The sequence below is a fragment of the Typopeltis vanoorti genome, chromosome 16 (genome assembly GCF_054136105.1).
Source record: "Typopeltis vanoorti isolate ZY-2024b chromosome 16, IOZ_Tvanoo_1.0, whole genome shotgun sequence".
NCBI lineage: Eukaryota > Metazoa > Arthropoda > Arachnida > Uropygi > Thelyphonidae > Typopeltis > Typopeltis vanoorti.
In genome coordinates, this window is record NC_143564.1 from 87,959,594 (window position 1) to 87,975,710 (window position 16,117).

Sequence of the window (16,117 nt, forward strand, 5' to 3'; positions counted from 1 at the left end):
CATTTCTTAATTGTTGAAAATGAAAGAGAAGAGTGCTCGTAAATGGATTTCTTTTGGCATTAAACCTTCTTTTACAAAGAATTTTATAACTGCACGATACTTGATATTATCAATTTCAAGGAATTATAGAACACTTTTACTTCAGAGAGCTGTATAAAACAAACTACTTGATAGAATGAGGATGTACCAACTTAGAAAAAAAAATATTGCTGATAGTGTCGCCATCTATGGTTGAGGCTGAGAACTTTTCAGACCACCCTCATATTGTACTCTGTTTCTTCATATGTTTTATTTCCATTCCTTTCTGCTACTTACTGGGTGCTTTTCTTCCCGACTCCCATTTGGTAATGTGAATTACTTGCTGCAGCCTCAATTCTCCTCCCCCCCCCCTTTTTTTTAACACTCATTTAGCACTTTATAATTGTTATTGCAATCATGCACTCTACCTACGTTCATGCTTGCATTCTTTTACACATGCTGCTATCTGCGGGCAGCTTATTTGAATTCTTGTGCTCATTCAATATTTTTCTTTCAATTTGTTTAATCAGTACACATTTCTAATATATTCTATTTACCATCATCTCACTCTAACAAACTACTTAGGTACACTAATAAACAATTTACACACTGCATTTTGGAAATTGCCCATGACAAAACTGAATGAAGCATGAATGGCCTCTACTGTTATAAGTAATGACTAATAGATTGATATAACTATAAAATATACACTTAACTATGTCTACAGTTAATTATCTTCTTAGAAACAACTCCAATACACATCCTATCACAAAGTACTGGTAGCACCATATCATAATCTGGGTACCTTTCTCTAAAGAACAAACATAACTTTTTTAAGCCGCATGAGGTCCCCAGGAAGAAGAATAGTTATCCCACACCAGGAAATGAAATTTATCTACTAACATAGAGACATAAGAAAACATATATGGTGATTTCCATTCCAAACATTCATGTTCACAGGAGACTGGATTACAACCAGGTTTGAGAGCAGAAATTCTATCCAGTTGGCCAAAAAAGCCAAAGTTATCTGAGAGCTTTTCTTTCTTCTTTATCTTTTTTTTTTTTAACCTCAATGGTATTCTCATTTTTGTTTCAAAGACAAAGTATCAACAATAACAAGTGATATGACTTTTGGTCTATGTGTTATTTCATGATTTTTATGTTAGAACCAGGGTTTGGAAAATTTTGTGCTGGCTCATCAGGCAGGTAAATATTTTGCCAGTCAGGTGCCAAGAGTACCATGATCACCTGATACATCATATTTGTATGTCCAATCTTGTTCAATTTACAATCTTTTGTTAATACTATAACTAATTGTTACTTTGCATTACCACCACTATTAAAGCAAGTTAACTTTTAGTCAGAAAAATGAACTTCATTGCAGTGTGAGACTGCCACCCGCTTATTGGTGCTCTGAAAAACTTCAATGTGTTTTGAAAAGGGTTTCTGATTATGTAAAAAATATACAAAAATAAAAATTCTTACTTCACTTATGGTATTAATATAGGCATAATATATATATGAACTCATACATTTTATCACTAATACATGACCATGTGTTATTATTTATTAATGACCATGATTGTTTTGACGCATTCTCAATTATAAAACTTATAGTAAGTCTTGAAACACTCTTATGCAAAGACAAGTCAAACAATTTGTCCAGTGTACCATTATAAACAAATGTTGAAGGTCAAAACATTCAAGATCATCATAAAATCTTTTAATAAAATAAAACCATTAGGTCTCACATATTAACTACATTAATTGACAGTGTTTCTGAATTCAGAAACACTGTCCATTTTCACCAATGTTTTGGTGAAAATGGACAGTGACATCTTATGATGTAGCAGCAACTGAGAAAATAATCGAAAAACATTTAGGTTACATTTTCAGAATCAATATAAAGAAATTAAATGTTTTGGGAAAATAAAAACAATAATAATTCTTTCTCATATTTCCAACTTTCTTTATATTCTATTATTAGGTATGAAATAAGCTAATTACTGCTGATTGCTATACATCTATTTTGATTATTTCATTGCAATTAGCTAGTTACCTCACAGTATGTTTGGGTCCTCTCTAAAGAAATATGCTGCATGCATATTTCTTTATGATAAATTAATCCTTTGACATATAAATTATTTTTAAAGTTGGAATAGATAAAACTACTATTTATTTAATTCATGTGATTTATTTCGTTAATTGTTAACATATTATAAAGAATATTAATAATTTTGCAAGGTATGATACTTTTACATATACTTAGGTAAATGTAACGGCATCAAACATTTTTTACACTGCCATGTAGTCTCACTTCTTACATATGCTTGGCACATACATGGCATCTCTTTGCTGGATGTTGCTTTTTATCAGTAGGGGGTATATGTTCAGGGAAATGTGCCCAAGTTTATGCCTGCAGTCTAATTGGGAAATCCTTTTGCAATAGATGTCCATGGGTACTATAATTAGGTAAAGATATATTTGACAACATAACTTCTGCTACGTTCAATACTATTGTTACCCAAATTACACAATACATCAAAACTATTGTTAGTTTTGATGTGTTGGGTAATTTGGAATATAAAACATAAGCATTGTAAATAGTAATATCCATCAAATAGAAAAATATTTTCTTGTAACCTTTGATGCATTTTCGCATAATTCGAAAACAAGCAAGTAGTTGGTCTTGCCTATCGACATTCCGTAACTGTATTCAAGAACACATTTAGGTTTTATTACTTTTTCTTCATCGTCCCTCTTACTTCTCCTTACTTTTCTTGTATTTGCCATTTCTTCTTTTGAATGCTTTGTGCTTATCATGTAAACATCCTTCTTATTGCACCAACGTAATGGTTATCCACTCAACCACCCAGGGCAGCATGTTTTTTTTTTTTTTTTTTTTTTAAACGGTAGCTGTTTCTTAATCTTTTTTAATCTTAGCTGTTTTTGTCTTCTTACTGTCAGTAATATCATTATGCCTGTGGTATTTCTGCTGGCGTCACTTCCTTTCTGGTGATGCTTCTTACATCAATTGTACTTATCAAGTATGTAGAGGTTGGTTCCAGTGGAAGGCTTTTCACTATTCCTATTTAAACCATTATATACAAATTTATGCACAATTAATGCTGTTGTGTTTTCTTAATTTATTATTTTCTTAAAGATATTTTCTTTGGTTTTGCTTACCAAAGAAAATTTAGAGTTCTATGACAGGAGATTTCATGCATTATAAGCATGCTAATTATCACAGTCTCTGGTGCATTAGGCTTATAATGCTGATTTTACATGCAGCTTCATTAGTTTTTATTCCATGTTTTTATTTCAGATGATTTCCAAAAACAGGATTAAAGGATTGGCAAAGGTTTTCCACCAAATAAATTTCCAAAAGTAAACAAGAAATATCATTTATGTCAGTTCTACTAATAACCATATAAAAACAACATGATCAAATGCCGATTGGTATGTTTACTAAGTGTTGTATATGAATTCAATCAATTAATCTGTGATTCATGCACTTCCAGATGACTCACTTCATCATATAATGATCAGATATATCTTTCTTTTTATGGCCATTTACTAAGCTAATTCACACACGTATACTCTCTTTCTAAGACATTTCCTCTAACTTGAATGCACTAAACTAAACACAGTTCATGTCTCTAGGCAACAGGCTTGCATGTAATTCACTCAAACCTTTAGAAATTTAATGTACCAAGAAAATATGCATTCTCTTAATTATAGCTTACTTATATATTTTGAAACTAATAGATTCTATTCTTTCTACACCAGTGATTGTAAGAGAAAGTGGCAATTCATGGAATATCTAAATGATATGCAAATAGAATATACAAGGAAATTAGATCCTGCATATAGTGAAGTGAGTGTGTCACTTCACTATAGTGAAGTGAGTATATCAGCCAAGAATTTCAGAATGTAAATAAAAAAAAAAAAAGAGTAATTTATACAATATACAAAATACTCACTTTGTTTTTTGAGCATCAGTACAGGACGACTGCACTTGGATGAGCGATGACTGTACAGATTCTTGATTAAAAACTAAAAGAAAAAAAGAATAAAGAGCATATCCATCATATGATTAAGCAAAAACACTAACCATAAGAATCCAGTGGTAGATTTAATAAATGAGGCTTCAATAGCTATAAAATAAAAGCCTTTAATATCAAAAAGATAGTGATCAGAATGGCTATAACTGCCTTAGTTGTCTATTAAATTCACCACTGAGGAAATTTTCTGAAAAAAGTTGGTTGCAATTACACTCAAATGTGTTCTTGACAATATTCAGATAGTAGAAACAATGCAAAAAAAATTAGTTTTGTCATACAAAGAAATTAATTAACCATTTACACTTTTTTGACATGAGTGACACCCACAATCCTGAAAATCTCACTTCTCACTTTGAAAATCCTTCAATTTTCAAAGTGAGAAACAATAAGTGGTCTTATAGAATGAAAACTCATCCTCCAAACACCATGTTTGGAGATGACATATGACGATAGATATTGGTATTTCTCTCTAGGCAACTCTCAGAACCTAAACTTCATTAATCTGAACATGAGGTACTAAGATTCTTCACTCTATAGGATATGTTTTCATTCCAAATGATATTCAGTATTGATGTGTCATACAAGGACTGTGAGCATCATCTCTATCATAAAATTTCAGGACATGTAATTTCTATGTGGCTTTCTTCCACCGTATTCTGTGGTGTGTATCCAGAGCATGGTCTGCAAGTATAGCCAGTATAGACACTCTGGTCTTGCAGACCATGCTCTGTGATACACGCCACAGAATACAGTGGAAAAAAAGCCACAATAATACACCGGAGCAAGTTCAAATTTGAAAGACTTTTCATGGAATCAGCCTCAGCCCTAAGAAACATGCCAAACCTCAACAAATTTGGTTGCATGAGACTGCCCCAAATTTGGGAGACTTGCATCAGGAGACCTTCAGCCCAACGGCCATGAATACATACATAGCCCGCTAGGGGGCACCATCAGGACTTTTAGGAAAAACATTAGCTTCCTCACTTCATTCCTCATTTACTGTGTGTAGTGCCTGTGTGCACGTATCTTTATTTTAAGTTCCTTTGAAGATGGTAACGTGATGTTGCCGAAATATTGGAAATATATATTAAAGTTTATTTAATTTATATTCTAGTGTACGTTGTGATTTCCTTAAGTTAATTAATAATCATGTATAATCAAAGTATAAGCCTTTCTACGAGAATAATTAAAATCAAAAAATTAGTTATCACCAGATGGTAAAACTAAAACCCAAACTGATCATATTGCAATCAAGGGTAATTCTGCAAATTTACTCTTATATGTTAAAGTAAGGTGAACAGATGATGTAGGATCTGATCATTACTTAATAATAGCCAAAATTAAATTCAAACTGTATGAGATTAAAAAAAAAAAATAGAAATCAGAATCGAAGGGTAAAATATGACACATCTAAATTAAAATGAATAAGATTAAGAAACCCTTTCTACTGTGATAAAAAATTGATTTCATATTATGGAAAATGAGAAGCTAGAAGGTGTTTCTACAAACAAAAAGTAGAAAGCCCAGAAGATGATTGAAATGCAATGGAAAAAAATTTAAGTGGTAAATAATGAGGTTGCAGGAGACTCTAACTAGACATGAGAATAGGAGGGGAATTAGCCTGCTGTCAGTTTAGGTGCTAAGGGAGAAAAAAAAAAAAAAAAAAAGGCTGGTTATCAGACAAGACCTGGAGACTCATAGGAAGGCACAAAGTTAAAATGATGTTTGAAAGTGTAAAATTCCAGAAAGCTAAAGAAATTCATTTTAGCAATTATAGAGAGAAAGACATGTTAGTTAAAGGATCTGCAAGTGAGGATAAAAGGAATTATGTATGTAGACGGTTTGGCAAATGAAGCAAAAAAGGCTACAAGTATGAGATAACAAGGAAAATATGATCTGAAGAAAACAAGCAAGTAAATGCTATAAGAGATAAAGATGGTTTGCTGCTAACTGAATAGAATAAGATTGTTAGAAGATGGAAAGAACACTTTGATGAAATTCTAAATATAGACAACAGTATAACTGACATGATTAGAAGTTTAATAATGGAAGAACCTCCCAAAAGCATAAATTTAAATATAACATCAGAACCTATATCTAAAAATGAAATAACATATACAAGAGAGGGGGGGGAGGAAAGAATTTGGGCAATTATAATATAGCAATAGAAATGCAACTGATCTTTAACAATGTGCTAGAGACTGAAAACATTCCATAGTGGAAAGAAACAATGATAATTATAATCCTTAAGAAAGAAGATCTAACTAGACATGAGAATAGGAGGGGAATTAGCCTGCTGTCAGTACCTGCAAAAATTTCTGTAGAATATTGATAAATATGATTAAAAATGAAGTAGAAAAGATATTAAGGAATGAACAACTGGTTTTAGAAAAGGTGGGAGAGCATCACTGAGCAAAGCATAGAATTTAGAAACTTGTTATATTTAAATTTTATAGATTTCACTAAAGCATTTGACAGTATTTATTTATTTATTCATATGGATTCCTAATGAGGAATTAGTAAATATAATTATGATTGTAAATTCACGTGTGTGTTCACGGGGCCAGTTTGCCTGTTCTGATTGACAAAACACCTGAGTTTCTGGGTGGGGGGGAACCTTCCACCTCTGTATAAGGCCGACTTACTCACCTTTAGTTGAGAGACTAGACAAACATCACAGATGAGAATCGAACTCAGGTTTTTCTGACCAAAAGGCTTCATCTATACTGACTGAACTACAGAAGGTCAATCAACAGTATTGACAAAGAAACATTATGTTAATTATTAAAAGTTATGAAGTTCTTGACAAATATGTGAAAATAGTCAAATAAATGTATAATGGAAGTAAAAGTTGTTAATATAGTATTGATTGGAATCCTATGTTAAAGTTGGAAGATCTAGATTATGATGATAACATAGTTTTGATATCATCAAAATACAATGATATACAAACAAAATTGAAACACTTGTATAAAAACAGCTGGAATGGTCAGTTTTAAAATAAATACGACTGAAACAAAAGTGCTTAAACTAAATACCAAATCCTACACAGAGATCAAAATCAATCAGCATGCTATAGAAGTATTTTACATACTTGAGAGCAAATGAAGATACTGAAGGTGGAACTGACAGAGATATAATGTAAAGACTGACGAAAGCTAATGCCGCACTCAAAAAATTAAATAATATATGGAAGGCTTCAAAATACATAAAAAAAATCAGCCAATGCCTTTTTGTTCCTGTGTAGGGAGTAGGCGAGGCCATTTCAGCCCTATCTAACTTTTGGAGACTAAGTGGGCAGTTCAATCTCCACTAGTAGCCAATCAGAGATAGTTGGTCCAAGGCTATCACTAATTAAGCAGCCTGCAGTGAAGATACAGCACAAGTGCAGCCATTTCATGGTCCCTAACCCTAACATAATATTTTTCATGTCTGAAATAGTGTGGGTTCTATGGTCGATTTTCTCGAGTTTATGGGACGAAATAGTTACTTGCCAGAGATCAACTAACTCGGGAACTGGTCGAAAAAAGGCTTAGTAATTCGAGTTCAAGTCTAATCGCCGACTAGACTTGAACTCAAAGTCTATCTTCGGGCAGTTTAGTGTCGTAGAGTACAAACGCCACCTTTACTGAGCTACACATCTTCAATAGCAATGTTAAAGCTGTATTATTACATGGATCAGAGGCATGGAAAAAGACCAAACATCAGGAAGCTAAATTAAATAGTTTTCAAACAATATATCTGCATAAAATATTAAAAAAATTTGACCCCAACGTAAAACAAATCATCACTTCTATAAGCTGGCTGCGCAAAAAAATCATCACTGATGAAATAAAAATATGTAGATGGAAATGGATTGGACACATACTGAGAATGGACAGCAGAGAAATTCTTATATTTCAACTGTTTCAAGAAGAATTCTCTTGTTCTTGCAGCAAGGTTGGCGGTCTTGCATGAAGTTATGACTATAAGAGAGAAGATAAAAGGAAAGAGGAAATGGGTGTTCTGTCCTGAAGGGAAGGGAGGGTATATGGGGATAGTTCTAATCATAACAGGATTTTCCTATGGAACTTGCACTTGTTTTGGGTGGGGTGTCTCTCTCCAATTTTGGAGAACAGTTTCCCAAAAGTGGATTCTGCTCATTCTTTGGGCTAGACAATAGTGTTTTATTATATATTTATATAAATGCAATGCAGGATCTACATATCATGTGAATTTGTGATCCGTTTTGTTCATATAAATTAATTTTTTGTTAAAAAGCTATAAAGCTGGCAATCTGTCTGAGAGTGATAAAAACTGATTAAAGTGCATACGACTTAGCCAGATTATAACTACACTGCTCTATTGAGCAATGTAGTTATGATGTGTGCTGATACTCCACCAGAATACAGAATATGGTAAGTGTTACATTGTTCACTCATCATCAGCCCTCACTGATAAGAACATGACGGTAATCTATGCAGAGCTTAGTAAATACAACTTTTTAAAGATAGAAACTCAAACTTATTTGGAAATAATTTAATTGATGTAAAATTTTCCACTAAGTATCAAAGGAAACCTCAGTGCATTAACAATAGAGCACAAAACAAAATGCATTGAAAGAATTAATTAAAAAAAAAACATCACTATTACAGCCTAAGACAGTAGATGGTTAGCAAATTGTTAATTAAAAAAAAAAAAAAAAAAAATTGAAATATAATTTTGAAGACTGATATGATAATATTTTCCATAATGAGGATAATGGAAGGCCATCAGAGCTGTTTAAATTCGGGCAGTGAAAGGAATCTACTGTTATGTAAAAAGCATAGTTTTCTTTCAAAGAATCCTTGTAGAACGATTACATAGAGAGCAGTAAGATCTGAATTTAAACAGATCTGATGACCATCATTTATTATCTTATTATATATTATTATCATTATTATTATTTTTAAATTAGGAATTTGCTTAATGTCTGCTGTCTTAGTTACACTGCAGTGGTACTTTTCAAATTAATTTTTTTATTGCATTTTATTTTGTGTTCCATTACCGTTAACATACTGAGGTGAAACTTTTCCATTGACTATATTTCCATACCAGTCTGAGTTACCATCTTTACTTTTACAAACATAACAACTTACTTATCTATTTCAGAACAGTTAATTTCAACTTCCTGTCCTCTCTTTCTATATAAACTAGACTGCCAATGTTTAATTTCAGCCTTAATCTCATGTAATTTATTTGCTAGCGCTTTCTTCCAGGAAACTGCTACTGATTATTTAACTTTCTTCTTATTAACTACTGCCTGTAGTCTATCTAAGGGACACAAAGCATGTGTAAAATGTATGACCTGACCTAGCAGCTACATCTGCAATGTAATTTCTCTTGATTCCAGTGTAGCTAGGTATCCAACACAATCAAAAAACAAAATGAAGGATCTCCTTTGATACAATAATTGTAGAACATTATAAAGCACCGGATGTTAATCATACACAGGAAAAGATATGGCCTGTAAAAAAAAAAAAAAAAAAAAAAAAAAAAAATCAGCTAATGCCTTTTTTATTCCCGTATACGGGGAGTAGGCAAGGCCATTTAGCCCTATTTAAATTTTGGAGACTGAGTGGGCAGTTCAATCTCCATTGGTACCAATCAGAGATAGATGGCCCAAGGCTATCACTAATTAAGCAGTACACAGTGAAGAGAGACGACTCAAATGTGCCGCCATCTCGTGGTCCCTGACCCTAACACAATATATTTAATGTCTGAAAATAATGTGGATTCTACGGTCGATTTTCTTGAGTTTACGGGACGAAAAACCCGAGTTTCCAGGAGGAAAAACCCGCTTGCCCGTGCCAGAGATCGACTAACTCGGGAACCGGTCGAAAAAAGGCTTAGAAAAATTTCCTCTAGTCGCCGACTAGACTCGAAACTAAGTCTTCCTTCGTGCAGCCAAGTGCTGTGGTGTGCAAACGCCACATCCACTGAGCTACACAGGCTATACACAGGAAAAGATATGGCCTGTAAAAAACTTAAATATATAAATCAAAAATTTTTGGTATCAGCTTTCTTTTATGTAATGTAATTTTATGTGTGCAAGTTAGATGGCCTGCAGCTCAGCAGCATAGTTACTGCATTCAAAGTGGAATATGAATGGAGATATTTTCATGAAAAACAGCAACACATCCAACAGAACTCTCAGATCCCAAACCATCTATATAGCCAGGTAAAAAATCAGAGCAATCTGCCACTTCTGCACCAAACAGCTGCAGGCAGTGATGATGGTATATGTGACTTCCTTTGCTTGCACAGTGCAAGACTGTATGTAGCAGTGCAAACCTAGGGGAGTACTATCACATTAAGTGCAGGTGATTTTGTCAACATTCATGCGAAAAGCTTGCATAATCTCTTCCACATGCATACAAAATGGTTGAATGGCAGCCTGATGTGCGTAATGCTGAACTTCCCAATATATGGAAAAATTACTAGTCCATGTGAGATGCTTAGGCAGTGCCGATTTCTTTATGCTATAATTAAGTGACAACTATTTCTGTTCAACTGTCAGAGCAGGTTCATTTATCTCAACATAAAGACTATGAATTAGCAATGCACTGCAGCTATTCTCATACCTTAATAATGAATAGGATCAAACCATCACAAGGTATCATTCTCCCTTGCCTGATGTGTGGACTTGAGATCCATAATCAAGCTTTGAATTAGTGCATAATAAAGGAACATCAATTAATACCTAATTCTATAGAGGATACAAAGTACAGGATAACTCAGGGTTTGGATGAACAGTGCATTCTTAGTACTTTTTTTTTTCTACTGAAAGGCTGAAACCCATTACTAAATCCATAAACAGATAAATCAATTGCTTGCTGAAGTTGTCCTTTGATGACCTTCAGGTTACAAGAATGACAAAAAATTGTGAAGTCAGCAACATATAGAGTAATATCTACTGTGGCAGGAAGTTGTTCAGTGATTAAGTTTACTGTGATGACAAAGAGTTTTATGCTTAAGTAGATCCCTGGGGAACACCCTTTTCTTGGAAATATGGCCCAGTTAATGTGCTTTCACTTGAACTTGGATGATTCAGACAGAGAGTTTTTAATAAAAATTAGAGAAGTCTCCTGAAACCCACATTATGTCTTTTAATATACTGTATCTCCAGACTGTGTCATAAGTTTTCTCCATGTCAAATAATACTAAAACCGGATGTTCACATTCAAGGAATACATCTTTTATAAATGTTTTCAGATGGGCCAAGCGGTTCAATATTGAAGCAGTGTACAAAAACCACACTGAGTATGATAAAAGATTGTTGCTTTCTGGCCAAGTCTAGCATTAATCTTTTCACTGCTAAAAAATAGAAGCTAATCAAATTCTCTTTACTGACTTATTTTCAAATTTTCTTTTATTATTAAAAAATAACATACAAAACTCTATACTATTTGTTTTCAAATCAAGAAAAAAACAAAACTGATATTTACATTTTAATAAAAACTTTGCTCAGTATTTTTATCCATCCCAAATATTCTGAACCACCCACATAATCTTTTGATAGTAATCTATTGCATATTTTTTTTAAATTGGACAATGCAGCTTTTGTCACACATGTATCTGCAGCCCCCGTTTTTTTCTTTTCATGTGACGTGTGTGAATACACATACAATATCTAGTGGTATTTTTCTTTTTTGGTGTAGGAAGAACCAGAGAATGGAAGTGTCTTTTTCTCAATCCAAGGGGATGGTGATGCATATAGCTCTTGATATATGGAAGCTATGAAAATTTTCTTTTATGAGAGTCAGCTGAAAACCTACCAGTATTATATTTTCCCCTGTTTTTACTTTGTACAATCTGAAAATTTAGAACTATTATGTACATGAGTTGAAGAAGAATTTCTGCACAACTTCAAGTACTTATGCAAACATTCAACTTTCTATTGAATGTTTCTGTTGTTGAATTGTATCTGACTCCACAACGGCTCCCATATTCTTATTGCACTGGCTGATTATCCTAAATAACTCTCTTTCATGACGATTCTGTGCAATTTTCATGACTTATGGTCAAGCTTGCATACTTTTGCAATGTTTACTACCCTGAGAAGACATGGACCATGTGGCACATTGACACAGAGATTTCATCTATTATGTGCATTAGTACAAATATTTTCCTCAAATAGCAGATGTACACAAAGAAGTTGGTGAGCTGAATGGATATTCATAATGGACATCAGCCCTTGCCTTCAATACTGATCAAACATGTTTAAAAGTTGTTTTGGAAGAGATGAAATGCAAAAGTGCACTCAAGAATACTCAAGCTTAGCACAGAAAAAAAAAAAGGTTAACAATTTTTTTTCAATATCTTAGAAAGACAACTGCATGGTAACTGTTTTCTTTTGCTGGATCTTTTCCTGGTTTTGGGAAGGCAATGACTTATGCCATGAATTCAGACACTCCTCCTCAGTAAGTGTTCTGTCATATAGTAAGAAAAATAGATTCACAGAAGATTTTGGGAAATGCTTCACCTCATAATAAATGTCATCAGGCTGTATAGCAGTGACATAAGAAAGTAAAAGTGCTCTTTTCAGTTCCTTCTTAATGAGTGACTGATTATGTGGCTTTACTATTTCTCTTGTTGTTCTTTCAATATCAAAAAATTCAGGAGCACACAAAGCTTTTTCTGAGATTCTAGCAAAGCTTTCCCTTAAAGTATCTGGAACTGGTTTGAGTTCACCAACTACACATCCATTATGTTCAAGGGGTAGAAAAAATTTATGTTCTATATCTACCCTTCATTTTCTGGAATTTATCCCATACAACTTTCTTCATACTGGTTACATGATTTATTGATGATGTAAACTGGATCCAAGACTGCATTTGACTTGGACATCTAACATAACATGCTTTAGCTCAAGCATGTTTAAAGCCACAAAATCCAGTGTAGCAGAGTAGTTTAGAAATATATCCCATGTTCTGTCTCAATCATTTTTGGCTACTTAGCACTCAAGCTGCACCATGGTTTGGATACTGTGGATATTTATTATTATTATTATTATTATTATTATTAGACACCTCCAGGGAGTCCATAGACCTCACCGAGGGAGGGCACCTGCTCTACAGCTCTCTCCACCACTCAATCCACCAACTACAACTAACCGCAACTACACCAACACCATCTGCCGTCATCACCACCACCACTAGTTTTTCCACAGACCACCACAAACATCCATGCCCATGGTGGGATTTGAACCCACAGCCTTTTGGGTGGAGAGTGGATACGTTAACCACTCAGCCAGGCTGGCTATTTATATTTAAATGATGTTTTAGCGCATTTGTTGACAATATGATCTGTTATATAAATATATATATATATATGAAATTTGAGAGCCTGTGTAGCTCAGCAGATGTGGTGTTTGCACACCACGGCGCTTAAGCGCACGAAGGAAGACTTGGTTTCGAGTCTAGTCGCCGACTAGAGGAAATTTTTCTAAGCCTTTTTTCGACCGGTTCCCGAGTTAGTCAATCTCTGGCATGGGCAAACGGGTTTTTCCTCCCGGAATCTCGGGTTTTTCGTCCAGTAAACTCAAGAAAATCGACCGTAGAACTCGCATTATTTCAGACATTAAATATATTGTGTTAGCGTTAGGGACCATGAGATGGCGGTACACAGTGAAGAGCCGTCTCTCTTCACTGTGTACTGCTTAATTAGTGATAGCCTTGGGCCATCTATCTCTGATTGGTTCCAGTGGAGATTGAACTGCCGACTCAGTCTCTAAAAGTTAGATAGGGCTAAATGGCCTCGTCTACTCCCCGTATACGGGAATAAAAAGGCGTTAGCTGATTTTTTTTTTTTTTATATAAAATTTGGTGTAGTAGGGTACCTCCAAAATAGATGTTCAGTTGGCTGTTTCGGCATTAAATTCTGCAAATATTTGATTTTTTAAAAAAATAATTATAAACTATTAAAATGTTATGAAAGAAGCCCTTAAAAGGCTTCGTTTTATATAACTTATGTGGTAGATAATGGTTGGGTGATAGATAATTTATTTATTTTTTTGTCACATTTTGTCTCTAGTGCAGGGACAGTCATTTCTGTCCAGTCCCTTTATCTTTGCATGCAATGGGTATGATGTCTCTGCTGGACATACTCTCCTGACTGCAATTATTCAGCTAGACAGCCAGCACCCCATCACTTTGAGAGAGTATACCAGTAAAATAGTTTCTACAGGCCAGCTAGTACAAAGGACTGAACCTGTTTCCAAATCAGTTAGTAAATAATCCTACTGCTATTACTCTTCTGGGTTGAACACGGAGGAAATTCATGTATAGCAGCTTGTAACGGGCATTTCAAGACCCTGTGTAGGAGATGCATCGATAAGTCCTTCATTCCCCTGCTTTATAAATTGTCCCACTATTCCTCAGCCATGAAAGGGAGCATAAAAAAAATAGTGTCATCGTTGTTAATAGAAAACCATAAAAGAAAATAATAAATAAATAAGTTAATTCGTTCGTTTGCTCACTCACTCACTCACTCCACTCAAAAAAATAACAAAACTTCATATAAAAAAATAAATAAAATACTTTACACATACTTTGCCATCTGGGGACTCAATACCCACACCAACAATGTGCAACACCACTTACACACTTTCCAAATCTGATATGTTATTCTATCACTGAAGCTTAGACAGAACCTGTGGATATTTAGATGATGTTTTAAAATTGCAGAACTTCTTTGCTTACCATTTGCTTAAACTTTTCACATTACATCATGCATGATGCCTTCCATAAAAAGGGTGTAACATGTGCTTTTGTCATTTCTGATATCCCATGCCAATGGTTATCAGGAATCCTGGAATCTCCATCCTGGAATCTCCATCATATGATCTGCTTAGGTTCAATATTTCCTTGCCTTTTTTTTTTTTCTTTTTGTTGTTGTTGTCTTATTATACTCTTAATTCTGATGAATATACTGTCCATTTTTAATTATTTATCTTTGAGAGTTAGTCACATATATAGTCTAATTACTCAAACAGTGAGATAATCTCCCTTGGAGATTTCAAGATCCAGAATTCTGACTGCTTGGTTGGTTGGATTTATGACCAAAGCAACCAAGGCTATGGGGCGAGCATATTATGTTTGTAAATTGTGTGTTTTCTAGTCAGTGCCTGTTTTGTGGAATGAAAAACCTTGCCATCTTTGTATTAGATTGGCTAACTTGTCTGCAACTGAAAAGCTCTTATAAAGCCTTTCACTTGATTATAATTTAACTCAAACTTGTGAAGAAACCATACTCTTGTTTAATCCTTTGTCCAAGTGTAAGCAAACAGTTTGGACATGAAGTATCCTCATGACTAAGGTACTTGTATATACAGGCTAATGACTCCACATAATTGCCTTAGTATCTAATAATGCAAAACACACATCCTTTAGCACATGTATAATGCTATGCATTATAGGAAAGACCACTATCCACTATTTTTGACCTCTATTGAGGTCTCAATAGTGGCCAGTCCCAGAAGAGATACCAATGTTGAAATAATGCAGAAGTCATATATTTCCCATATACAAGTAGTGAAAATGTGTCACACCAATGTGGCAAAGCAGTCAAAACTACAAATGCAACATAAATTCAATAGCTTGAAAAATAGAAGCGTCTTGCTCATCTTACACTACAGCTTGTAACAATTTCAAAAAGACACTAGAAAATCTAAAGCAGAATTTTAAGGGCCAAATGCACTAAGTTTGCCTCTCAATCAAATGATAGTTGAGCCTTCTGGTCCCTTACTGAGGGTATTGGCAAAACTTCTACCTTACATTTCCACTTGTCTCATCCCTCATTCTGAGAACAATGGTAATATCTCCTAAAGATAAAGATCTAAATTATAACCAAATGAAAACACACACTATAACTATCTCTGATCTCGAGTTTTAATAATAACGTGATACACCTTTTCACTGTATATGAGAAATATATGACCTGCATTTATTCAACCTTATTATCTCTTCTGGATCTGGCTCCCACTGATTAGACCTCTATAAAGGTCAAAACCAGTC

The 16,117-nt window shown here is 34.1% G+C and overlaps 1 protein-coding gene across 2 annotated transcripts in view; it reads right to left on the reverse strand.

Annotated features, from left to right (window-relative positions):
- IntS3 (integrator complex subunit 3) overlaps positions 1 to 16,117 on the reverse strand; it is a 598,644-nt gene that overhangs the window by 28,299 nt on the left and 554,228 nt on the right. For both annotated transcript variants that reach the window (XM_090406089.1, XM_090406090.1), the window contains one exon: positions 4,002 to 4,074. In XM_090406089.1, the coding sequence (XP_090262215.1) occupies positions 4,002 to 4,074 (73 nt within the window). The remainder of the gene's footprint in view (positions 1 to 4,001; positions 4,075 to 16,117) is intronic.